Source organism: Prinia subflava, chromosome 10 (assembly GCF_021018805.1).
Source record: "Prinia subflava isolate CZ2003 ecotype Zambia chromosome 10, Cam_Psub_1.2, whole genome shotgun sequence".
NCBI classification, from domain to species: Eukaryota; Metazoa; Chordata; class Aves; order Passeriformes; family Cisticolidae; genus Prinia; species Prinia subflava.
The window spans coordinates 27,893,153-27,918,442 of NC_086256.1; the positions used below are offsets into that span (position 1 = coordinate 27,893,153).

Consider the following 25,290-nt stretch of genomic DNA (forward strand, 5'->3'; position numbering starts at 1 on the left):
CTCCCACGTTTTTTTTGTTTCTCCTCTTTTTGCTTTTCTGTTTGTTTCTGCTTTATTTTCTCCTTTTTCATGTTTCTTTTTTGCATCTTTTCTTCCTTTTCCAAAAATATTTTTCCTTCTTGTGAATTTTTTCCTTCTTAAATATTTTTTCCTTTAAAAAAACTTTTCCCTTTATATCGTCCTCATTTTTTAATCTATTTGGTATCTTTTTTTTTTTTTTAAACCTTTTTCATTCTATACAGTTTTCCTTCTTAAAAACACCAATTTTTTATTATTTTCCTTTTTCTCAATGTGTTTACTTTTTTGTATTTTTCCCTTTTTTATATCCTTTTCCTTTTAAAAATCTTTCTTCATAATTTTTTCCCTTTTTTTTTGCTTGGGTTTTTTGTTTGTTTGTTTGCTTGTTTTTTACATTCTTTTTTCTTTTTAAAACTTTTTCCTTCTTTTCCCCCCCCAAATCCATCTGCTTCCATACGTGTGAGTCAGAGGGGGGCAACAAGCGCTGTCCCTGCTCTGTGCTCGTTCCATTCCAGAGGGAGAGAGAGGGAGGCAGGGAAAACGCTTGGCAGAGAGCCGGACACGGCCTGGAAAACGGGATGCGGGAAGGAAAAGCATCCCGGGTGTGTGTGGCTGTGTCCAGCCGTAGGCAAAGGTTTTGGCAGAGGTTTGCAAAGGGAGATGTGCCGGGACACGGCGGAGTTGAGGGGCGGCAGCTCCTCGCCCCCAAACCCGCAGGAGGTGCCCGGGCAGGGCTTTGGGAGCCCCCAGGGGTGTCGGTGGCTGACGCTGCTCTTCTCTCCATCCCTCTCCCCCCGGCCAGAGATCCCCCAGTGCGCCGGCTGCAACCAGCACATCCTGGACAAGTTCATCCTCAAGGTCCTGGACCGCCACTGGCACAGCTCCTGCCTCAAGTGCGCCGACTGCCAGATGCAGCTGGCCGAGCGCTGCTTCTCCCGGGCCGGCAGCGTCTACTGCAAGGAGGATTTCTTCAAGTGAGTACCCCCCAAAAATGCAGCGTCTCCCTGCCCGCCCAGCGAGCGCACAGCCTGCCTTTATGCGTGGTTTCTCCAAAATCTTGCTGCACCTTGTCGTCGTTATTGTGGAAATAAAGGGAATGTCGGTGCTTTGCAGCCGCTGCCAGCTGGATGCTGGTTGTTGGGATTTAACTGTGGGGGAGCCCCGAATCCCCCTGGCGCTCCCGTCCCTGCCCTGTGCTGCTGTTCGGGCCCCCGGGATGAAATCCTGCGGCCGCTCCGGTGGCCCCGGCTCCTCTCGGAGCTAGAGGGCAGGAGAAACCCGCGCAAGGCAGCGGCAACGCTGCTTCTTCCTCCCAAGTGCCTCCCTCGCCTCCTCGGGATTTGCTGATGCTGTTTCTCTCCGTCCACCTTTTACCTTTTTTTTTTTTTTTTTTTTTAATCTATCAGTTTTTTGCTCCCATTAGTGCGAAAACCTCATTTGATTGCCTTGGCAGCTGCCTCTGAGCTGTGAGATGCTCCAGCCTTGGCATTTCCCTGCTCCCACGAGACAGGACAACCCATTCCCCATTAAAAAAAGGACTTGGGCTTCAGTGTGCTCTGCTCCCCGGCTGCGGGTGAAATTTGGGAGTTTTCCCAAGGGATAGAGAAGGGGTTTTTTGCTGGGACTGAAGCACCGTGAAGCAGAGGGGTTGGATCCTGGCCGGCGGGCGCCTTTCACTGCTGGGATGGAGGAGATGGGGCTCGGCCATAAAGCAGCTGCTGCCCCTCGGGGAATAAAGCCACCTCCTCCTGCCATCCTGTCCCGCTCCGGGCCAGCCACGCGGGCTGTCCCCGCCAGCCTAAAGCCACAACGATTGTCCCTAGACAGGACTCCCCTGCCTTCCCACCCCCAGGCTCTCCTAGATCCTCACCAGGCATCAGGACCAAAGATGCAGCTCGGATTTCTCCTTCCCGGGGACGGTCAGAGCGGCCACTCCAGCCTGGGTAATAACACTTCACTTCTGATATTTTCCAGCCTATTAATCTCCGAGTCATTTAAATAGTCGCCCAAAAGGTGCGGGTAATCAATGTTAATTGGAGTTGAAAGATCAGCGACTTTCTCAGATGAGGTCCTGCCTGGATTATTTGGTGCCAATCAATAGCAGCTCGGCGCTCGCACCTCACCTTTGCTTAACCGCTCATTGATCTCGGGGTGGGGAACCTGCAGGGGACGTGAGGATTTCAGCCCAGCTTCAGAGGCACCTGGCGATGCGGGAGCTGCTTTGGAAAGGATCAGATCGATTTTTGATTTTTGATTTTTGATTTTTTTTTCTCCCTTCGTCCAAATTGCAGCTCTTGGTCCTCGGCTCTGTCCTGGGTACTCTGTCCCCAGATGACGTGGAAATACCCGGGGGTGTGAGGAGAGTTGTTAAAATGGATTTTATAGTGTTCTGTGTGAGGGGGTGAATGGGCAGTGGATGGGGGCTGCAGAGTGGGCACCAGCTCAGCCTTGGGAGCAGAAAATCCTCCTCTGACTACCCTGCCCCTTTCTCACTCCTGCCTTCTGCCTTCCCTCCATTCCCACCCTCCTTCCTCCTCCCTTCCATTCCCACCCTCCCTTTACCCTCCCTTTATCTTCCATCCTATCATTCCTCCATCCCTCCCTCCCTCCCTCTCTCTTGTCCATCTCCTCTCCACCCCTCTCCTTCCTCCCTTCCTCCCCCACCTTCCCTCCCCTCTGACTCCAGCAGATGTCCAGGGACTCTCCCTTTAGGATACAACTCCAGAAAATGAGACAAACCAGGTTCTTCCTTCTCACCTTCTGCTTTCAACACCCCCAAATCGTGCTGGCACCACTCATGCCCAGTACCTGCCACCCACCCCCGGGTGACACCTGCGTGGCTCAGGAACACTCAGACCCAGCTTTGCTGGCGGTGCCCTGGATTTCTGCAGGGATGGGGTAGCCCTGGGGCCTGGGGCTGATTTTGCACGACTGGAAGATGTTCAGGCCTCGGGGCACAGTGTGAGGCGCCACTCCAGGAGTGGCTGCACTCCCAAACGCCACCGCCTGTCCCTGCAGCCCTGGGGCACGAAGGGTTTGGCTGCTCCTGTGCCTCCTTCAGTGCGGATGGGGGCAGCTTTATTCCCACAGCTTTGTCCCCTGGGCTGCTGCGGCACCAGGACGGCTCCGTGGTGCTCTGGGGTGTTTGGGGCTGCTGTGGGGAGCAGGGGACACCTCGCAGAGCCCTGTGGGGCCGGTGGGGATCTGCCCCAGGCCAATCCCACAGCATCTGTTGCCGAAACCACCGGTGAAATATCCACTTACTCTGACTTCCTTCTCATGGCATGTGCCACCCTTGTGTCATTAATGCAGTGAATTCTTGCACGCTTCCTGCACCTTTCCTGCACGCTCCTTGCATGCTCCTGCCGCATTCCTTGCACTCATTGCATGAATCTTCCACATTCCTTGCAGCGTTCTTGCACGGTCCTTGCACATTTCTTGCACGCTATTTCCACACTTCTTTTCCCACTCTTCCCCCGGCCTCGCACGCTGCTGGCACCCCTCTCCCGTGCCCCTTGCAGCCGCGCTGGCGGCTTCGCCCGTGCCCCACCCCGCGGCCCTGTCAGGCCGTGGTTACGGTGTAAGAGCCCCATCATCCCGCATTAATCTGGGATTCATCATGCCGGCGGGGCGGCGTAATTAATTTATTTGGTATTAATGTGGATGAAATATGTACTGTCCTTGCAGGGGGAAAAAAAATCAGGCAGCCTATAAGCATTAGTTAAAAGAATCATTAAAATCAAACCTTCCTCGGCTCCATTAGGCCGGTCTCTCACTCTGAGGAAGATAAACCCCCGCCGTGTGAAGTGTCATGCATAATAAGGTTGATTGCTGGTTTAAACTCTGCCCTGTCTCCCGCTCCCCATCCCGGCAAACCCCACCTCGCCGGGGGCTCAGGGTTTCGGTCGCCCGCCTCTCCCCGCAGGCGTTTCGGGACCAAATGCACGGCGTGCCAGCAGGGCATCCCCCCGACCCAGGTGGTCCGCAAGGCGCAGGACTTCGTGTACCACCTGCACTGCTTCGCCTGCATCATCTGCAGCCGCCAGCTGGCCACGGGCGACGAGTTCTACCTGATGGAGGACGGGCGGCTGGTGTGCAAGGAGGACTACGAGACCGCCAAGCAGAACGGTAGGCACCCGGCAAGGGGCGCAGGGCCGGCCGCGGCTCCTGCAGCAGGGGCACCCGCGGGAAGGTCCCGCCGCGGGTTTTGGGGAGATTTCCCCGGAGCTGCGGGTCGGGGCTGGTACCGGCTCCTTCGCTTGCAGATGACTCCGAGGCGGGCGCCAAGCGGCCCCGGACCACCATCACGGCCAAGCAGCTGGAAACGCTGAAGAACGCCTACAAGAACTCCCCCAAGCCCGCCCGGCACGTACGGGAGCAGCTCTCCTCCGAGACGGGGCTGGACATGAGGGTCGTGCAGGTGAGGCCGCGGGGGGCCCTCTCCACCCTGCCCCAGAGAAGGACAGCGCAGGGGTCGCCTGGGGGTGCCTGGGTGCTGCGGTTTAGGGGACGCAGGGGTGACAGGGGTGCTGGGGTGATGTGGGTGCCTGCAAGCGGGGCTGCAGGGATGATGGGCTGCATGGATTGCATGGGGCTGTGGGAACTGGGGGCAGGAGTGTTGGCATGCAGGTTTGCAGGGGTGCTAGGTTGCATGTGGGTGTAGGTGTCGCCATACCAGGATGTTGGAGTGCCAGGGTGCTGGCATGCTGGGACGTAGGGAAGGTGGGATGTAGGGGAGGTGGGATGTAGGGGTGCTGGGATGTAGGGGTTTCAGGATGCCGGAGCACTGTGTTTCAGGGGTGCTGGGTTGCAGAGGCGCTGGATTACAGGGATGGCGCCGTGCAGGACCGCCAGGGTGGCGGGGTGCCGTGGTGCCACCCGTGTCGCCATTGCCCGCTCCAGGTGTGGTTCCAGAACCGGCGGGCCAAGGAGAAGCGGCTGAAGAAGGACGCGGGGCGGCATCGCTGGGGGCAGTTCTACAAGAGCGTGAAGCGGAGCCGCGGGGGAGGGAAGCTGGAGAAGGAGAGCTCGGCCGAGGACTGCGGCGTCAGCGACAGCGAGCTCAGCTTCCGCGGTGAGCGCGGCGCCCGAGCGGGGCCGGGGGGCGGCGGGGCTCCCTCCCGCGCTGACCCCCCGCCCCCGCTCTCCCTCCTGTCCCCGGCAGAAGAGCAGATCCTCTCCGAGCTCGGCCACAACAACAGGGTTTACGGCTCCGCGGGGGACGTGGCAGGCGGACAGTTGCTGAACGGCGGCTTCTCCATGGAGGGCACGGGACAGACGTACCAGGACTTGCGGGACGGCAGCCCCTACGGCCTCCCGCAGTCGCCCTCCTCCATCTCGTCGCTGCCGGCGCACCCGCCCTTGCTCAACGGGCTGGACTACGCCATGGACGGCAGCCTGGGGCTGGTGGCCCACGGGGCGCAGGGGGTGAGTCAGACGCTGCGGGCCATGGCCGGGGGGGGCCCCACCTCCGACATCTCCACGGGGAGCAGCGTGGGGTACCCAGACTTTCCCACCAGCCCGGCCTCCTGGCTGGACGACATGGATCACCCCCCTTTCTAAGCGCTGCTCGCCCCCCGCCCCGGCCCCCCGCGCTCCCCCCGGCCCGCAGGCGCAGCACGGAGGGCACCCGCCGGCGGCTGAGCTTTCCAGGAGTTCCCGTGGGAATTGGCCCTGCAGGGCTGGAGGGAGGAGGGACAGCGCCGGCCGTGGCTGGGGCGGCCGTGCTGGGGCGGGGGGCACGGATGCCTTCGGGTGTAAGCACAAGAGAGGCGGCGGCGCACGGAGAGGAGCCCGGGGCTGCTCCGGGGACTGCGGGGACGCGGCCGTGGCGGGGCCGGCGGGAGAGAACGAAAAAGGGACAATCAGGGGTGGCAGAGCCCGTCCCGGCACCCGCGCCAGCCCCGCACCCCCGTGCCGAGCACCGCTGCTATTTTCAAGAGTTATTTTTCGATATGGTGTTGGAACGCGACTCGGCGCTGCCCGGAGCCTCCGCAGAAAGAGAAGTCTATATTGTAGAAGGGTTTATTTTGCCGGGGACACGTCCGGGCAGGGCCATGGCCCCGCTGCCCAGGGGCGATGCTGCCGCGGCCGATCCTGCCCGCTCCTGGCCCGGTGGCCGTGATTTATCCCTGGGTACGCAGGAGCATCACTGCTTTGTACCGTGGCTACGCGAGGGGAAGGAATTTAAAACAATTGCCTGCAGCCCGGGATGCCCACTGGCCAAGCTGTGCCGTGGCGGGGCCTGCAGGGACGCCCGGGGCTGGCACCTGCGGAGCAGCCCCTGGAGGGGCAGCTGAGAGAGGTGGGCAATGTTTGCTCTGAGAGCGTTGTAAAAAATTCCTCCCAAATAGGGGAAAGGGAAATTCGTCAGCTGCAGAAGCACCTGCGTCGTGGGAAGGGGAGGCGATTGGGTATGAGATGCTCCTGGCACGGGTCACCCTCCTCCTTTGGTGCCGTGGGTGTGGTGGTACTAAAGGGTGAGTGCAGGCAGCCAGGAAGGATCCCGGTGGCTTTGGCACATCCCACAAGCCCCGTGGGGTCTGCTCCCGGACGGGCTCACTCAGCACTAGCCCTTGCTCGAAACCCACATGCCCATCTCCCGCAGCACAGCCACACCCCCTGCCCTCAGACATTCAGCCCCATGGATAAGATCCAGCTCCACACTCTCTGCCCGGGGTGCCCAGCTCTGCCCCAGCCCCACAGGGATGCCCTGGCCATGGGGTCCCTGCCATCCTCTCTGTCTCTGGGGTGATGCTGATGATCCCAGGCCGCCCTTCAGGTAGGGCTGGGGGTGGATCCAGTTAGTCGTTTCCTTCCAGAGGTGTGAAGGCTCCAGAAGCAGAGGGAAAAAAAAGAATAAAAAAGAAAGAAAAAAAAAAGCCACACGAGAAAGCACATCACTGGTCTGTCCTTGTTCTCCCTGCCCCCCCTCCCCAGCTGGGTGCCTTGGTGCTGCAGGAGCTGCCCCAGCTGCATCCATGTGCCTCCCCCTCCCCAGCCTTGGGTGCTGCTTCGTGCCAAGCTCCCGGCCTTGCCGGCACTGGGGAGGGGCACGGGGGAGAGCTGTGCCTGCTGCTCTCCATCCCCCTTTGACAAGGCCAAACGCCTCCTCCCCTCGCTGTGTAAATTTTGTACAGTTCCAGAAAGTGACAGTCTTGTTTCCTGGGGGAATAAAAAGGAAAAAAAAAGATAAAACCCAACAGTAATACTACTACTAATAATAAAATTTTAAAGAATAAAACCTTATTTATTGCCATGTCTTGGGGAGAAATGATCCCCTCAGGTTGCCCCCGGATCTGGGCCCAGGGCGTTGCTTTTGTTCCCTGCCTCTGGTGTGTTGGCATGAGATGTGTACAGTCACCCCCTCGGCCACGAGGGACAGCGATGGCAAATAAACTCGGGATGCTCTTTAGCAGCTGCTGTCTTGGAGCTTTTCTTGCTCAGAGGGAGGGCAGTGGTCACCCCTGGCACCGCCTGCTCCGGCACCGGTGGCTCTTTGGGGTCAGGATTGCCAGGCTCGTGTCTGGATGGCGGAACTGACGTCCCTGGAGATGGAACAAGTGACACCGGTCACCGTGCCCTGGCACAGAGAGGTCTGGAGAGGGAATCTCTGTGGCTGCCACATGGCACCCCAAGGTGGCACAGCTCTCCTGCCACCACGCAGCAGTGACAGTGGGTGCCTGGCTGTGCCACCACAGCGCTCGGTGGGCACAGGTGAGATGGAAGGGCCGTGCCAGGCAGGAGGGATGGGGAGGTCCAAGCCCCTCCATGGGCACTGGTGTGTTGGCTTTCTATATTTTAATCATTTTAACATTTAATGCTTCTCAATTAAAGTGATTTCCTGGAGTAGATGCCAAGCTTAGGGCAAATGCACATTAACCACTTTCTGTATCGGTAGTTAAAGGCACCAAGGGATTTAACAGCAATCCGCAGGGCTGCTGGGGAAAGGTTTGGCTGAATAAAGCAGATTATAAACAATAATATATGTCTTTCTCTCCTCCCCCCCCACCCCCGCTTTCTCTTTTTTTTGGAAAGGCTCCAACCTCACAAACAGACCTAAAGTGCTATAAACATCTCCAGGGCTGAGCACTCGGGCCCCAAATGTGCTCTCTGAAAGCACCATGGCTGCTGCTTTCCACCCCGGCTTTAACAGAGGTTTTTTATTACCCAGTGTGTCCATCAAGCCAGGCAGTGGCTGTGCATTACAGCCCTGCACAGGGGTGGCCTTGCTTGTCCCCAACCTCGGTGCCACCGTGTCTCCCTCACAAAGCCGGTGTGACCCCAGCAATGGGGTTAGCATCTTTGCTTCGTCTGCATCCGGGTGCAAAAGTGCCAGGCTGTGATGAGAGCGGCCACTACCAGCCTGCAGCTGCCCTGGGCAGGGGCAAGGGGAGCAGAAGCCATGGGGGGGGGTCTTGCTTAATATTAAATTGATGGAAAATAACCTGCCCAAGCCATCGTGTCCCTACCAGGAGCCTGTGCCCTGTGTGGTGTGGTGGCTGCTGGAGCCAGCGCAGTGACTTCGTCAGTGTCAGCAAACGCTGGCAGGAGCCGCAGACACTGCGAGGGGCCAAACCCCACGTGTGCCTGCTGCCCAGGCAGTCCTCAGCCAAGGGAATGCTCCCATTTGTTCTCCTGAGGCTGGATGTGCTGCAGAACCCGACGGCAGGTGAGCAGCTTCCATCACAGCCATGGAGGTTTCCTCTGCTCCCCCCAGGGAAGAACAAACTCATGGCAATGTCCCGCAGGTCTCCTCCAGCCCCAGCCCCACCCAGTGCAGCAGCCTCCCTCGCAGCTGGGAGCTGTCCCACAGCACAAACCCACCCCTGGCAGCTCCCGTGGGCCCAGCTGGGATGCTCATGAGGAACCACTAAACACCATCACCATCCCACATCACTCCAGCACTCAGGCATGGCCATGAAGGACATTTTTCCCCCTTTCCGGGTACTTGGCCAGCTGAGAAGATCATGAAGTGTCTGAGACAGTCCAGAGATGACAGGGTGGGTGCAGGTTTATCTGTGCTCAGCTCTTCCCAGACCTCAGCCCTGAAAGAGCAGTTCCAGGGATGGGGACACAGCAGGAGGACCTGGAGCTTCTAAAGGAGGTGGAGTTTAAAGCCATTCAATTCAGCAAAGTGGTAAAAGTCCTGTCAGCTTGGAGAGGCTGATTAGCAACGTGAGAACCAGAGGGACAGACAGACACCTGTATGGCCCTGCTGTCTTTGCAGCTCTCCCTCCCCAGAGCAGAACTTCCCAATGGTTACAGCTGCACTGAGCTGCCTCCCATTCTTGTGGCTTCCAAGTCACTCCCTGCAGAAAAAACCCAAACCCAAACAAACACACTGAGGCTCGATCCCAACACTGTGCTTTTATTTATATTGTTTGTTTGGACCCAGGGAAAAAAATAAAAAAACGAACCAAAATTCAACCTGAATGGGAGATGAGCATTTCACCTGGCCCCGCATCCCCACGGAGGAGCCGACTGGTCAGCCCACGCTGCTCTGGTGAGACAGCCCATACAGTACTCGCGTTTGATACATTAAAATAACACTTGGGGCCTCCTCCAGGCCCTCTCCCCTCTCCCTCCCCCCTCAAATACTGATAAACGTCAGAGCACGCCACACTCTGAAGCCATCCTGCTCAGGGCATGCGCTTGGCCCTGGTGCTGCAGAGCCCAGCCAGACCCTGTGCTTTAAAAGGTGCCCTGAAGCCCCGAGGTGTTTGGGGAGGGGGAAGGGGCGTTGTTGCAGAGCAGCTCTGTCCCCCGGGTCAGGGCTCGCCGGTGCCGTGCTGCTGCAGAGCCCGGGTGATGGCTTTGGAGTCCGTCACCTCCTCGGGCAGGCAGCCGTCCTGGTCCCGCAGCCTGGGGTCAGCTCCCGACTGCAGCAGCAGCTCCACGATGTCCAGAAACTCGCAGGTGGCAGCTGGGAGGAGAAAGGGAAGGGTTAGTGTGGGGATGGGCCCGAGGGGGCGGTGAGGGGCGTTTTTGGAGCGGTGGCTGCAGCTGGAGGCAGGAAACGCCAGCTCAGCACCTGGCCCGGTGCAGCAGAGCCTTGCTGGGGCAGTGCTCAGGATGCAATGCATTGCTTTGGATTTAATAGTGCAAAGGAAGGAGAAAAGGCAGAGTGAGAGCAATGCAAAGCCAGAATTCCTGAGGGGGAATTCTGTGCAACCAGCACCCAGAGCCCGTGGTCCAGTCAGAGGTGCTGGGAGCTGAGGGATCTGCAGAGCCTGGGCACAGCTTGGGTAAGGCTCCTTCACTTCCAGGACTGGAGAGTGACCCTGGGAAGGGGCCCCAGAGTGCTACTGCACCCCAAAGTGCCATACCCTGCCTGCTTTTGTACCCAGAATTTATAGTTCATTCACCATCTATAATGGATCTATAAGCCCTTGCCCCTCCCCTGCCTCCTGAACCTCGCAGGGAGCAGCAGCACATCCCAGGCATGACACCTTCAGTCCTGACTTTAGCCCATCACTTCTCTTTGCACAAAATTCACATGGATTACAGCTACTGGCCACCACTTCCTCGAGCACCAGCTCCAGGTGACTGTGCCCATGGCCTGGGACAGCTGTTAATGGCACACATTTTATTTCTCACCCCTCTACTAGCAACTGTTTTTTCATCCCTCATTTTCTCTGCCAAGATAGAGTCAAGTCTGACCTGAGCTCTTCTCCGTCCTAGGATGTCTTACCTCAGGATGCTAAAAACAAAGAACCAGGAAAATCAGGCAAATTATTAACACTGGAGAGCTGGACTTGGCTGACATCAGCAGAAGTCCAGACTCTGGATTCTCCCTTCAGCCTGTGCAACTCAGACCCCAGTGAAGCCAAAACCTGCCTTACAAGGCCATGAAGCTGGCAGCTTCATCTGGCATTGGTAGCAATTGGTTTTAGTCATATTTTGGGTGTTTTTATAAAGCAATCGACTCACTCCTTTAGTAATTAGAGTATCTTTTGCATTACTCTGCAGTCTTCTACTGATCCAAAAGGACAAGCAGTAATGTCTCATTAAAATAAATTCAGTGTGTGATTGGAGTTTATATTGGAAAGATAAAAGAGGGGTCAAAAAGGGGAAACAGGCTGTGAGGAAGCAGGTGAAGGTGTGGGCGAGGCTGAGCTGAAGGGGGCACATCCCCCTGCAGAAAATAGACTTCCAGAGAAGGACTGGAGCTAGACTTCCTGCCAAGGAAGCAGGTACAGTGGCAGCTTCTGGGGATGGGCAGCTGGTCCCCACAGGGAAAGGTGGCTTACTCGTCCTTGAGCAGGCTGGGGACATCCCTGGGGACGAGCACAGCTGCTGGATTTATCACACCCTGGGACCCTCGATTTGTCAAGGGCCAGAGCGGCAGCCCTGACACTGGCACGGGTGAAGATGAATTTCCATTCAGCGCAGTTCGCCTCCCGACTCCATTAATCCTCCGGGTTCAGATGATGAATTTTTTTTTATTATTTCTTTTCCCCGCAGCGTCCCCTCCCACTGCCCCGGCGCAGACAGAGCCGAACAGATGGCGCTTTGCAGGGAAGCCCAGGAGGATACAGAGCCTGCCCACTCCGCGGCCACGTGGCCACCACTGCTCCGAGAAGCCTTGATTTCCTCTGGGAGAGGCAGCAGCGATGGTTTCAGCATTCCCGGGGGTGGATGGCTGGAGAGGAGCCCAGGAGAAGGGGCTGCTCAGCAGGGACACCGTGCACACAGCCACGGGCACGGGCTGTGTCCCGCTGGCCTCCACTTAACCCCCGATTAAAGCCGGGGTCAGCGCCCATCGGAAGGAGCCGGGATTTATAACCCCCAGCAGGATGCGCTTTGACACCGGCTGTAATCAGGAGAGCTGTCACCACAAGGACAGCTGTCAGGCCACGCCGCCTCGTAAAAAGGGATGCAGACACCCTAAAAGCAGGGGCTGCCTTGCTGATGGGATTTAACCCTTCCCTGAACTCCGTGAACAGTCTCCAGCAAAAGGGAAGGCCTTGGGAAGGCACTGCTCTGCTCAGAGATGGGATCCACAGGAGCTCTCCTGCCTCTCCGCTGCAATTAGCGACTCGGTTGTGAAGTGCTGACCAAAACGGGACTGGGAGGTGACAGTGAGTTCCAGTTTCAGCCAACAGCCACTTGAATCAAACCCAGTCACCCATTTAGGAAGCTCGGGGTGATTTATGGCCAGATCAGCCAGAAAGGGAATGAGGATGTCCCGGGAGCAGTGATGGCCACCAGGAACAGCCAAGCACCCATGAGAACACCAGGCCTGTGTGCCAGTGATCCCAGAGAGGCTTCTCAAAGATGATATTCAGGGAGGAGAGGGGGATTAATACTCAAGGGGAAGAAAAAAATTTCAACACTTAACAAATATTTGGGAAGAAAATCCTGGGAAATTGTAATTATTGAAACACCTGAGCTGGAAGGGTGGATCAGAGAAACCATTTCTGAAATAATGTTCATTATAATCAGTTACGTTTACTTGTGTTGAACAATCTGCCTCAGTCCCCAGCCAGAGGGATCCACATGCATGGAATTTAAACTCAGGTGATGCATCCACCTTTTCCTTTCACACACTGGGCTTGCTTGAGGCAAGTGCTCTTGGATAACTAACATGTGTGCTATGATTTTGCACAACCTATTACGATCTACTGTGCACCCCTCAGTCCTGGGGTTGGGAAAGCATCTTCCCAGGAGAGAGAAAGCCCAAACTGTGGAATGGCTTAGGAAGAGAAAGAGGCAATGTGGCATTTTAAGTGCTGTCCATCTGTGGACAATGCTGCGCTAAGCAACAGATTCACCATTCCAGTCACACTGACAGGAATTTGAAAAATTGAGTATCCTACAGGAAAGATCCCACAGGGAGAAATCACACATTATTGTAACTACAGTCTCAGTTCAGGGACCCTGGAATCTGGGAGCTTAACTCCAGATCCAAATGCTTTGCTTTGGACTGATGTCTGCAAAGCAATTTTGCCATCCTGCTCATGTCCTTGTGGAGAGATCAAGAAGAGAGAGAAAGACACAAACACTTCAGAATGACAAGTATGCTCTTAATTACAGTGACAGGCATCAAGAGAGAGTACAAGATAATAACTGGCTATGTCTTAATTTTGGGAAAAAGATTATGATCCAGATTAAATGGATACTTTTTTCCTATTCCCCGCACATCAGCACCGCATGCGTCACTTCAGTCTCTACTTTTCTCATTTGGAGATAGAACAATCTTTCAATTAAATCACGTATCTAATTAGCCTGTAATTGTAGAAGGGACACCAACTGTGACTTGTCTTGGCTGATTTTGGTAGAGAAGCTGCTGCTCTCTCAGCTGTGATCAAACAGGTTTGTCACCAGGACACACGAAGGTGGAGGCCACTTCGTTTGTGCCCTTCCCCTGACCTGTGTAACCTGTTAAAACTAACACAGATCCTCCCTGAAAGCCAAAGGATTTGGCATCCCCTGACCAGGGCCACTCCTGGCTCTGCAGGTGGCAGACCAACACCCTGGAGACACAGAGGTGTACAGGGAAATTCTGCATCATTAATTGGGGGAAAAGGGAAAAGGAAGGCTTTAAGGTAAGATTTGCAGAGGAGAAGGAAGGGAGGGCAGCGATCTTCTCCCAAGGCTCCTACCCCTACCATGCTGGGATTTGCTAGTGGAGTTAGCCATTGGTTAATCAAATCCAGCTTCCTTGCTCATTTTTCTCCTGAAATTTGCTTTCTGTGTATAGAGCATTTACTCCAGCTGCAAATCCATGCTGCTAAGAAGGAATAGCCAAGCTTAGAGGCAGCTTACCATAATGGAGTGCAGTCTGGCCTTCCCCATCCTGAAAAAGAGAGAGACTTGATTTTAGAGGTAAAGGTAACATTGTAATACAAATAAATCCCAGTTTTAAATACATAGGCTGAATCACAGCAATGTTTTAATTGACTAGACAAACAGCCAGGACACCCAGGTACCTGACAGCTGGGATTTGAATCATCATCCACCATCACTCCCTATTGATGGATAATCAATATCTATCCACCTGTAAGAGTGCGTGGATCACGTCATGACGTGAGTATAATTCAGCTCACACCGTTATCACTTCCAGCCCATAAAAATGAAGGATTTCAGTCCTGTGGCCTCACTTTGGGAGTCTCACTACTCCTGATGCTTTGGAGCAAGATGCTTCACTTCAAACCCAGCTTTGGCCAACTACTTGAGAGAAGGGTAAAGCACTGGGATGCTCACACAGCTCAGTGCACTGCGCTCTTCAGCACAAGGGAGCACACAGGAGAAAAAACCCAGTTCCTTCCACCGGAATAACTCTTAGGTCCCTGCTTTCAGAATTTAGGTCTACCCCAATACCCAGGTAAGTTCTGTCAAGTCAGGAAAGGGCACAGTGCTCAGGGGTGAGAGCAAGTTGCCAAACTCATCCTTGTGAAACACGTGCAGTGCAAGGGCAAAGCAAACTGGTTGATTTGTAGGTGTTGGCACACCTGTTCCAGCTAACACTTCAGCCACTGCATCAGCTGCAATGCTTTGGGAAGTGTGTCCCCTTCCCAGACTCCTGTGTCCCCCTCCCCAGGGCTCTGCCACAGTTGATACTTCACATCCAGCACTGCAAACCCAGGCACGTCACCCTGGCACAGCCTCATGCTGCCACCAGAACAGGTGAAATAACAGAAGGAAAGAATTACTGGCCCCTTTGCTTTCACTACCCCAACCAGGATTAGCCTCTAATTCAGTTCTTTGCCTCCTTAATTTATTTGCATCTGTCTATGGAGACTTAAGTTTTCAATTACCATCATCTCTGGGATTAAGGTGCAAATTCTACAGTTTGCTGTAGATTCTGGAGCAGGTGAAAGAGAAAAGAACAGAAAAACAGGTAGAAATTCCACTCATAGCTGGAAGTCTTCTGGTTTCCCAGTGTCTTATTCTGTTTGCTATTAAGCCTGTTGAGCTGAGGAATTAAAAATAACTTGTGTTTTGGGGTGGGAGATGCCATGCCTTGCTCAGGGACACTGAACCAACACAACAACCATGGCAGCAACAGGGATAAAAAGCCAGATATAACAGGCACTTGCTGTCTAAATACCCATTTCATGTCTTTTCCAAGCAAAGGCATGGGAGGGTCAGCTTTTTCTTTCCACGTGCTGCTACATCCTATTCATGTCACTCACAGCAGTGTTTGAAGATGCCTCATTCCTATTTCTGCCCAAACTGTGAGGAGCGTAATGCAAATGAGTGTCATTAGATGGTACTGCAAACAAGGAACTGAGGGCATCACGGACAGCACCCATTGATTATTCCACACTAATAAGGTAACCAATGTGAGCCAGTGTCCCCGAGCTCTCCTTAAGCACATGCCTGCTCGGAGGAGTGACAGGGCCAGCACTGACTTCAGCAAAATACGGAGCAGGGCTGGGGAAGGAGAGGCGGGAGCGTTCCGAGTGAGTTATTGGGAAGGCAGGATGTCAAATGTGTGGGCTGGGGGATGGGAATCCAGCTCCCCTCTGCATCACCACCTCCAAGACTGCAGCCAACAGAACCCACAGGTGAATGGGACTGGAGCCATGCAGCAGAAACCCCTTCCCAAAGGAACGCTTTGCTGCAGAACTCCCGATTAAAACACACAGAACTGCTCCAGGAATCCTACAAGCATTTGTTCCTCTTCCAAAGGCCCGCAGAAAGCACTGCTGTTTCAGCAGCTGGCTGGGGATAACAAGGTTTTTTATTTCTCTTAGATGTACTTCCTGGCATCTGCTGGGCTAAGGAGGGAGCACAGGTCCCGGCATAGGAAATGCGTCTCTTTAATCCCAGTGTGGTTTTTAAAAAGAACTATTAATCCAATGTTATGCAAACATGGTTTGCACTTTATTTACGCTGCGGATTTTCCCCTGCTTTGAGCCTGCCCAATGGCCAAATGCTATTTGTTACACTTCTCAGATGCCGTGCTGTTTGCTTCTATTTCCTCTGTGACAAATTTTAATCCAGGTAAATGGAAAAAGCTCTAGTGTGGTCACTCACTAAAGGCCTTGAAAGCCCTCGGGAAGCTGCTGATCTCAATCCCTCTTTGATTTGGCTTTTTGGAGCACCGTGGCTAATTGCAGCCTGATGTACCCTGCTGCTTCAGGTATGGCAACGCTGAGCCTTCAGAGCAAAATGGTCACACGTGGAGACTAATCAAAGATGGGCTGTGAAAGTCAGGATTACAGCTCCCTTTGTGGGAATTATGTGAAACAAATATTGCCTGCCAGGCACTAGAAGTGTCTGTTCTGCAATCAAACACGATGTGCAGAAGGTGAGTGAAGATGAATTGTAGCTGGCCTTGATGCAAGGGGTATTTCCTGATGGGCAACAGAAAGCAGCAGCACCTTGAGCATCTTAAGGTCCTTCTCCTGAGATGTGTCTGTGTTGGGATGGATGATCCCAAACAATGAATGGGCAGGTACAAGCCTCTGTCCTCACCCCATGGGCATCAGCCAGGAACAGGGATCTGGAGTGCATCCTCTGCAGCTGAGAGGAACAGGGAGATGATCAGATGGATCCTCTCAGCAGATGGACCAAAGAGAAGGTGCTGAGTAAGGAAGCTGATGTTGGTGACTGGGGAAGAGGAAATAGGCAGCTCTGGGCCAACACTGAGCCAGGATGCTTCCAAGAAGTGCCCTTTCATGTCTCTGTATCTGCTGGGAAAATGTCACCGTCACAGGTTAAAAAGGAGGAAACCTGCTCTGATTTGGTGAACTTCAGCACAAGAGGGGGGAAAAGCCAGGCTCAAAGCAGCAATCCACCTTCTGTAAAGGCTTGCAAGGCACTGGGAGGCCCTTGTCCCAGAGCTCTGTTAGGAATTCTCCTTCTGTAAAAAGGAGGAGCTCGTGGAAAGGGCAGAACCCACACAGGCAGACAGGAAGTGGCCAGGAAGAAAAGAAAGACCATGACACACTCAAATGTAGGAGCGCTCAGTCCTAGACGTGTAACCGACCAACAACAGCTCTGATTCCAAGATTGCCTCTTGTCTCCTAATGCCAAGTGCCCTCCCTGGTGGCTTCTACAGCCTCCTGGCACATCTGCCTGTGTCAGGGTGACAGCTGAGCTGCAGGGCCTTTCTGGGAGATGAAAACCCAACAGTCTGTGTCTACCAAACCCATCAAAATAGAGATGATGCTACAAAATCACTGCTACTTCCTACATGCATGGTCTGTGACAGATGTCACTCAATGAAAATCCAACTACCAGTGGATAACTTATTGGATAACAGGATTTTGTTCTGCTCCTGAGAAATTTAAGCAAGAGAAATGGGAGAAGATGGAGCGAGCGCAGATGGACCAACTGTCTTATCTGCTAAGTGGTACTATGGCTGCTGCACGTCAATTCTGTCTTAGGAGTGATAGGATTATATTGGTGTTGCCATCCCATGTTCATTCCTTGGGAATTCCTGTTCCCTGCTTAACCTAACACAAGTTCCGGACTGAAGGGCAGAGACAAGGAAATGGCTTGGCTAAACCTGCTGAGATGCTGTGCACTCTATAAGGCACAATTGCTGCTGCTTTGCCATTTCAAGTAGATTTGACTGGCCAGTGTCTGACTGTGGTTTCATGGGACAGTTTTAAAAACAGTGCTGTATAAACACTGACAGCTCAGAGCTGCTTCATTCCCTCTCCAGGCCGTGTGCAGTGGGAGGGTGGCCTGTTTTGTTTAGCACCAGTGGAGAAAGAGGAAAACCAGATCCATGCTGGTTACCCGGGTGAGCTTTGGTCCAGCCTGACCCTGTATCAGTAATGAAGCCAGGGCTGGACCCTCCACACCAGCACAAGGGTTTGTAGGGGACCCCACACGTCCTTGAGTGCTGCTGCTCCACACCTAGACCTCGCCTCCATGCCTTCAATCACCTCCCCAAGCACAGACACCAGGAGTGTGAAAAGCCCAGCAAGAAACCCCTACACTAACCCTGTCTTTTGGAGGGGTAGCACAGGTGCTCTTTATTTGAAGGTATTTCTTCCCCCATATCACCTCTTCTTTCTGCTCATTTGTGGCACCTTTTAAGGTGCAAGGCATGTTCCCATTGACAAACTCTCAATGCTGGCAGGGATTGCAGGAGATAAGAACGATGAGGTGATAAGAGTGTTTAACAGCACTGGGTCCTGGGCAGCACGATGGGCCAGAGGGAAGATAAATATTTACACTACATCTTTAGAAGGTGAGTGAATAAAAAGGGCCAGAATAATACAGAGTCTGAACAAGCACCGGTGCTTAGGAGCTGTAATATAAATCTCTGCCGCCTCACGACACACACTCACTCAAGCCAGGGAGATGAAAAATAGCAAGAAAATACTTCCCTCCACTTTTAAAAAGGTTTTTATTTCTCATTTATTTCTACTTTAGACTTCAACTTCCCAACAATTTACTTCAACCTCATCATCATCTTATTCTCTCTCTGAAATTTTCTCTCCAAGAAGACTGAGGGTAAGGCTCCAGCTCAACACACCAGAATTTACATGCTAATACCCACCAATACTAAAACCAGGCAATGGGGGCTAATATAACCAGCCTGAACTCCACCAGATGATTCAGCAGGAGACATCCCCATGCGCATCCTTGGTCCCAGCTCCAAGGCAGCTCAGGCACTCCCCAAGGACCAACACCATGGGACAAAGGATACAGAACAACTTCTGCTAGAGGCAAAACCAAAAAGCGTGCACTGGTCATGAACAGCTGTTTTTTAGGCATTGCAAATAACCCAGGCTGACAAGTGCAGGGCTTCCTCTTAAGGCTGGTTCCTCAGTTAACTCTCCCACCTCCCCTGCGTGTGTGCAGGTTTGGCTGGGATCCCTTTCTCACTGAGCTGTCCCTCCCCAAGAGCTCTCAGCTCCCTCCTCTGCTCACTTCCTCCCATTCTGACCATTCCTGCTCTGTGCCAGGCAGATATCCCTGAGGATGGAAGGTGCTAGACAGATTTTTATCATCACCTCTTGGGCCCTTCTCCAGAGTCTACTGCCAGGCTATCATTTGGCCTATCTTCTAAGTGCCTCACAGATAAATTAGATCTGCATAGAGAAGCAATTATTACATTTCTAATGGCATGAACCCTTACAGCACAATCTGCTACTGAAAGGCAAAGAAAATTGCATTAGCTTTTGTTTGATTCAAAATTATGATCAAGGGAAGAGGGATGTTGAAGCCCTTTAAAGCCAAGCCTCTGAGCTGGGGATTTTTCTGTCTGGGGACCTCCCTGCTTGTATTCACTGCTGGAGCTCATACTCGTGGTTCATTTAGGAGCACTAATTTGGAGAAGCCTCCGCTCACAAAGCTGCTGTTAAAAGCAGATCTAAGAAAGCTCAGAGGGAAGAGGATGCCCAGGAACCACCACTGGCTCCCTCCTGAAGCCTGGATCTGCTAATGCCCCCAAAGGCCCCCAGCCCGAGGAGTTCAGTGTGCCAGGGTTACGCTAATCCCTCATCGCCCTAGTTTCTAACTGGTGCTGTACCTAAATTTCCAAGTGCAATTTCAGTGGGATTTATCACATCTACTATGATCAGCATGTAGTGCTGCTGGCACAGATACAGGCTCTCAATATCCCACCGCAGACATGGCTGTCATTAATTGCAGAACAAACTGATTTCTGAACCTACGCAGCAGCTCATGCAGCAACACTGAAACTCTCAGGGATGTTTTGCTGTTGAGCATTTTCAACCCATTTTGCAGCTGGCACCCTGTGCCCAGCTGTGCATTTGGACATATTTATAGGTTATCCAAATAATATTTGCTACTGCCTGTTACTTTCAGCACCAGGCATCTTGCTGCTCATCAAAGAAGTGTGTTGGTGCAATAGAAAACCTGCCAGGAAGCTGCAGGGATCAAAAAAATGTTTGGAGAAGTCAATGCCTAAAGCTGTAACAAGTGTCAGGGTGCTGTGGCTGAGCCAGCCTCCGACAATCCACACAAATGCCATCCCAAGCCATGGACAGGATGATATTCCAAAGGGAAGGATGCTAAAACCCCTCTTCTCAGGGTGCTTCCCTGCCCCCTCCCTGCATAAAAGTTAGTGCTCCTCCACTGCTTTATCACTTTAGCATGGCTGAGGCAGATACCTGCTTATTTAAGGGGCAGGATAAATGGGCTGAGACAGCTTTCCCATCCCCAATTCACTAGGGAACGCTTGGAAATTCCACCTGACACCGGGACCGCTCTGTGCTCTTAAACAATCTCCCGTCTGATCCGATTGTTCCCCAGTGGGGAGGCAGGCTGCAGCTAGCTCAAGAGTCATTGATTGGATTAACAGCCTAATTCCCAACAGATGAATAGAATACTGATGTCTTGTCAGCCCACATCATAGAAGGAAAACACAATCTGCTTCTACAGCCCCGAAATTTAACCCCTTGCTTCCCTGCTCCCCCCTCCCCGGGGCTGGATGCAGTGTCCAGCACTTTCAGCTGGAGATCCTACCTATTTGAATGAGAAAAGATTTATTAACCTTCGGGACACTTTGCCTAATCATCGACATGCCATGGGATCACATGGTATTTTCTGTAAGAAACCCTCCTTTTCACCCTTTCCACACAGAAGAGATTCATACCAAGGACCTTTATTATTTTTGCTTCTCTCTTTCTCCACCTGCCAATACAGGGAATGCTGTATGCTTCACAGTAAGCTGCTGAAAATTCATCAGCTTAGTGATACTTATCCTGAAATATACAGATATTGAACGTTTTCCCAGTCTTATCATTTGATCAGGAGGATGGATCTGCCTGGAAAGGAACACCCAGTTTGTGCTGCAGGAGAGGCATCCCTGCAATGCCCTCTCCCTCCAGCAGCTCTTGGCAAGCTGTGGGGCAGGGGAATGAAGCTGGGCACATCATTTGTTCTTGGAGTGCTCCCGTTCTCCACCTCCTAATGGAGACACTAATGTTTCCTTACCTCATAGAAAGACTGTGATAAGAAATTAATTGCTACTGGTCAAATGTTCACTACCACAGAAGCAGGACTATGTGCATATTAAAGAGATTCTCCAAGAACAAAATTTATTTATGGACTCCTTGGCACTGTCTGCATTTATTTCCTTGCTCAGGAGAAAAGAATAAATAAAAAAATCATCCAATTTTAAGGAATTCATTCAAAATGACTCTGTTTTTTTCTCAGATCACTGGGGTCCATAATGCTGTGGGGTATTTTTGCTTCCAACACTCACCTTCTATGCTTGCATTTACAGAACAGGCAGGTATGTGAGGGTGTTACTGTGAGGCTGGGGAGGCCCTGGCACAGCTCTGCCAGAGAAGCTGTGGCTGCCCCATCCCTGGAAGTGTCCAAGGCCGGGCTGGATGGGGCTCTGAGCAACCTGGGATAGGGGGAGGTGTCCCTGCCCATAGCTGGGGGTTGGATCTGTATGGTCTTTAAGGTCCCTTCCAACCCAAACCATTCTAAGATTCTATATACTTTTGAAGATTGCAAGGTGTGCATCACCCAAGAAAAGCCAGGTTGCTGTTGAGCGAAATAAGGTATTTCTGGTTTTATTTGGGTTTTAAAGCTCATGTGCAGAGTGGAAACACTCCCTCCATCACTCCTTATCTCTGACAAACTAATTAGCCCAGCACTAACATGACTAATAGGAGAGAAAGCTCGGAAGGATGGAAGTGCACACCCTTTTTTCTTCCTCCTCCTATAACCAATACCTGCTAGTCACAACAGTTCTCTAGACTACAGGGTCTCATAACATTATTATGCATGTAATAAACTTGCCAGGAGACTGAACGAAAGAAACAGTCCTTCCCTCTCCTGGCTTCCAGTACATCAGCCTTACTGATAATCCTGTCTTCAGAGAGACAGAGGGTCCCTGTGCTCACAACATGGGCAGTGGGGAGGCATAAATGACAGAGCTGCCCCAAGCAAAATAATTACCCAGAGATGCCTCATCAACTCAAACAATTCAATTAATGCCCTATTAGTATTTTGAAGAAGCTCAAATTATTAGCTCTTTTTACAATTTGAAACCATAATGTTTAATTTTCATTCCAGGTGTGAATTGTTCCAGAATGGCAATAAATAAAAAAATCCAATGAGTCCTGTCCAGCCCAGCCCCTGTCCTGCAATACGGGTGCATTGTAGATTCATGAATCCAGGTTAAGGATGGGGACTGGGGCAGTTGTGCCCTGGAACTAGCAGACTGCAGGTTTTATAAATACATACAGAAATAATTAAAATCTAAGGGGTTTAGAAGGGTTAATCTCCTTTAAATAATCTCTGCCACAAAGCCTGTAAAGTCACTGCTGGCACGATGCCCGCATGGGACCGGCTGTCGGATATCAGGACAGCACGTGTGGATGGGAGCAGGGAGATTAGAGGCAGCCCATCGATGCTGCTGCCCCTCAGATGGCTGCCCCAGGCACTGCCCAGGGGCTGGAAACGCCAGGGCAGGGCTGGATCCAGCGCCAACCAGCAAGTCAACATGCCACTTGCTCTACCTGATTAAAGAGAGAGAAGGAAGCCTGACTAAGCTGCTAAATTTAGAGATTTAAATTTAGAGAGTGTTGCTGCCACTGTTAGGTTCACCTCAGCCCTTGCTGACTGCAAGGCAAACGCTGGCTGATATTTATTTAAAAGGATTCAGGGCTCTGGAAGTAACCCCTTTTCCTCTGCAGGCTTGAACCTAAAGCCTGGTATGATGGAAGAGAAGTTGCACTTTTAATTGCCAACTATACTGGCTCAAAGTGGCCACTCTGCTTGTCCACATGTCCTCTTTGTAGAAATAGTCATTTAAAGACAACAACTGAGTGACCATGAAAGAGAAAGAAATCCAGAAGAGAGCAGAGAAACCACTCCTGTGTGGGCTAAAGCAGTGTCTGTCCCAAACCATGGGTTTGACTCCCCGGATTTGGGCAAAGGCAGGCTCAGCTGGAATGCCCAGGAATGCCACGGCAGAGCTGGAGCACTGTCAGAGAGGTTGTGTCGTGATGACAGGCACAGTTGCAATAAAAGCCAAGTCACAATGTGCTGCAGGAGGAGCAGAGGTGCTGCTAACAGCCCAGGGAGCTCTTTCTCCAAGTCAGTGAGGATAAAGACTTTGGAGACTCTTTTGGTCCCATAAACCTTCCTTGGCTTGGTGTGCAAAATCAGCACTTTCCACATTGAGACACTCTGAAGCATCCTCTGAACTCATTAGATGAGATCTGGATTTTACTAAGCCAAGTTTGAGAAAGCCTGGGCTAGCAGGGAAGCTGAGTTCTAGTGGCACACAGCCCTCAGCATGAAAGGCATTTTTTCTCCTTTAGTGCCAGGAACCTTGCTCAGACATCTCAAAGCACCTGAGGACAGTGCTGTACCCTGCAGGCTCCAGACAGCCTTTCCTTTCCAAGCACGCCTGTTTCTTAAGGATGATGACTCCTCTTTGTGGCTAATCTGGAATTAGAGAGGACGTTTGCACACTCACAGCCGTCTGCCAGAGGGGGAAGGCATCAGAGCCTGGATCCTGCCCCGAGGTGGACCACTGCCAGGGAGAAACCAACTGCATGTGTTGACTTAAGAAGCTCCCATCTCATCACCTCAAAGGGTTGCTGTTTTTGTGACATCCAGCAGCCTTTTAGCAGCCTCTGTGAATTGTATTAGTAGCTGATTTAGCATTTGTTATTTTATAAGGCACGAAGCTGCTTTTTCATTTGCTCATGCACCATCAAGTACAACTACATGTCAGACTTTGAAAACTCAGTCTGTGATCACTGGGGCTGTTTCCCAATAGAAGAAAGGAGGAATAAACAGTGAGAGAAAAGGTTTATTGGTACTGCTTATTCACAGACAGTCAGGTTTCCAAACAGCTATTAATGAAGTGCTACTATTAAAGAAAGAAAAAGGAAAAAATGTCTGCAGAAAACTGCCTCAGGACATCAAACTGTATCAGTAACTGGGATTTCTCGATGGAGCCACGGTGCTATTAAAATACAGCTGAACTAAGTACTTGCAGTTTGGTCTGTCATTAGGTATTTAGTGAGATGCAAAATTGATCTTCACTTTAAAGGGCTCTTTCAAAGTCTGGAGGCAGCACTTGCTCTCTCCTTGTGCTGTATAATAGAGGTGTTCCTAATGAAATTCAGCAGGAACTGGAGGCAACCAGGGAAAACCGCAACCAACTTTATAACAGACAGATTTATGTTCAGGGGTGTCCTGCTCTTTGAATGAGTTATTCTGCATGGGGCAGGGATAACAGGTTCTCCATTCATGGGTTGTACAAGCGTGGCAGAAGGTCAAGTTCCCTGGCGGTGCTCGGTCTGAGCCGAGGGCTGGGGCTGCTGTCACATCTGGGGCTGGGCTGAGCAGCTCCATCCCATTTCCTGCTCAAGCAGCCCAGGGAGCCCGCTGGGAGCAGCTGGGGCTAGAGCTGGGCCCAGCCCACTGGAGCAGATGGCAGGTGCTGGTGGTGGCAGGCGACGTGGGGCAGCGCTGAACCAGTGACCTGGAGGTGAAAGGCTCCATATCTCCCATTATCAATCCCCAGAGCCCCCTCCGGAGTAAGTGTTGATACATTAATCTTTCTGACTGATGGAAACAAACTGCAAACATAACATTCCACAGGGGAATCTTTATTTATAGTGAGCCCAAATCATGCTTAAAAACATAAAGTTAAGGGCAGGCTTAGGTTTCAGCCTTCCATCAGAAATGTTCCTAGTTAATGCCACCCTTTTTCCCTTCCAAGTACCAAATTTAAAGAGCGCGTCATCACGCATTAGTCTGAGCACAGCCCTAGCGTGGATGGCTGCAGTAAATAATAAACTGCTGTTTGTGTCTCTTGCTGTGCATGCTGTCCTCCTAAATAGTTTAATAACAAAGGAGTGTATTTCCAAGCACTGCTGGAGTACCTCGATGAAGCATGTGGTGTAGGATAAATACCTCCACATCAGGACACTTTTCAAAGCCATCAGGCAGAAGGGTCAGTCTGTTGTGGGTTTTTTTAAAACTGCACAAGCTAATGCTTTAAGAGTGTCTTGATGGAATCAGTGAAATTGGATTGTCCCCCCATTTGCTGGCCTAAAACAAGCCTTTTTTTATTTATCCCATTAGAGGAACACAAGAGAAACCTTTTAAATGTCACTAAAATTTTCCCTGCATTGCAAAACCCAGTGAAAAGGGTTTTAATTTTCCATGAGACCTCTTAAGTAATGCAGTATGTCAAGATTTAATACCTTGTGTGTAGGGGATTGTCTCTATTCTGTGCTGTTTCACCAGGGTGACTCCATAGGGTCGGTCCTGGTCACTGGATTTGGTCCCTGTCAGCACTGAGCTGCTCAAACAGCCCACACCACTTCAGATCAGGTCTGCTCAACAAATAGG

General features: G+C 52.0%; 2 protein-coding genes across 3 annotated transcripts in view; one reads left to right on the top strand and one right to left on the bottom strand.

The window, feature by feature from the left end:
* Window positions 1-452: 452 nt before the first annotated feature.
* LHX4 (LIM homeobox 4) lies at window positions 453-5,608 on the top strand. Of its 2 annotated transcripts, XM_063406598.1 has the most exons (5): window positions 455-992; window positions 3,944-4,146; window positions 4,284-4,438; window positions 4,921-5,092; window positions 5,183-5,608. In XM_063406598.1, the coding sequence occupies exons 1-5, from the start codon at window positions 679-681 to the stop codon at window positions 5,578-5,580; spliced, it is 1,242 nt and encodes a 413-aa protein (XP_063262668.1). In that variant the 5' UTR covers window positions 455-678; the 3' UTR covers window positions 5,581-5,608. The 2 variants fall into 2 exon arrangements, with proteins under 2 accessions (XP_063262666.1, XP_063262668.1); XM_063406596.1 differs by having other exon boundaries at window positions 453-992; window positions 4,921-5,608.
* Window positions 5,609-9,372: 3,764 nt separating this feature from the next.
* ACBD6 (acyl-CoA binding domain containing 6) overlaps window positions 9,373-25,290 on the bottom strand; it is an 81,899-nt gene continuing 65,981 nt past the window's right edge. The window contains exons 7-8 of the mRNA XM_063406599.1: window positions 13,789-13,819; window positions 9,373-9,943 (exon numbers count right to left, since the gene is read on the bottom strand). Of these exons, the coding sequence (XP_063262669.1) occupies window positions 9,789-9,943; window positions 13,789-13,819 (186 nt within the window). The 3' untranslated portion in view covers window positions 9,373-9,788. The remainder of the gene's footprint in view (window positions 9,944-13,788; window positions 13,820-25,290) is intronic.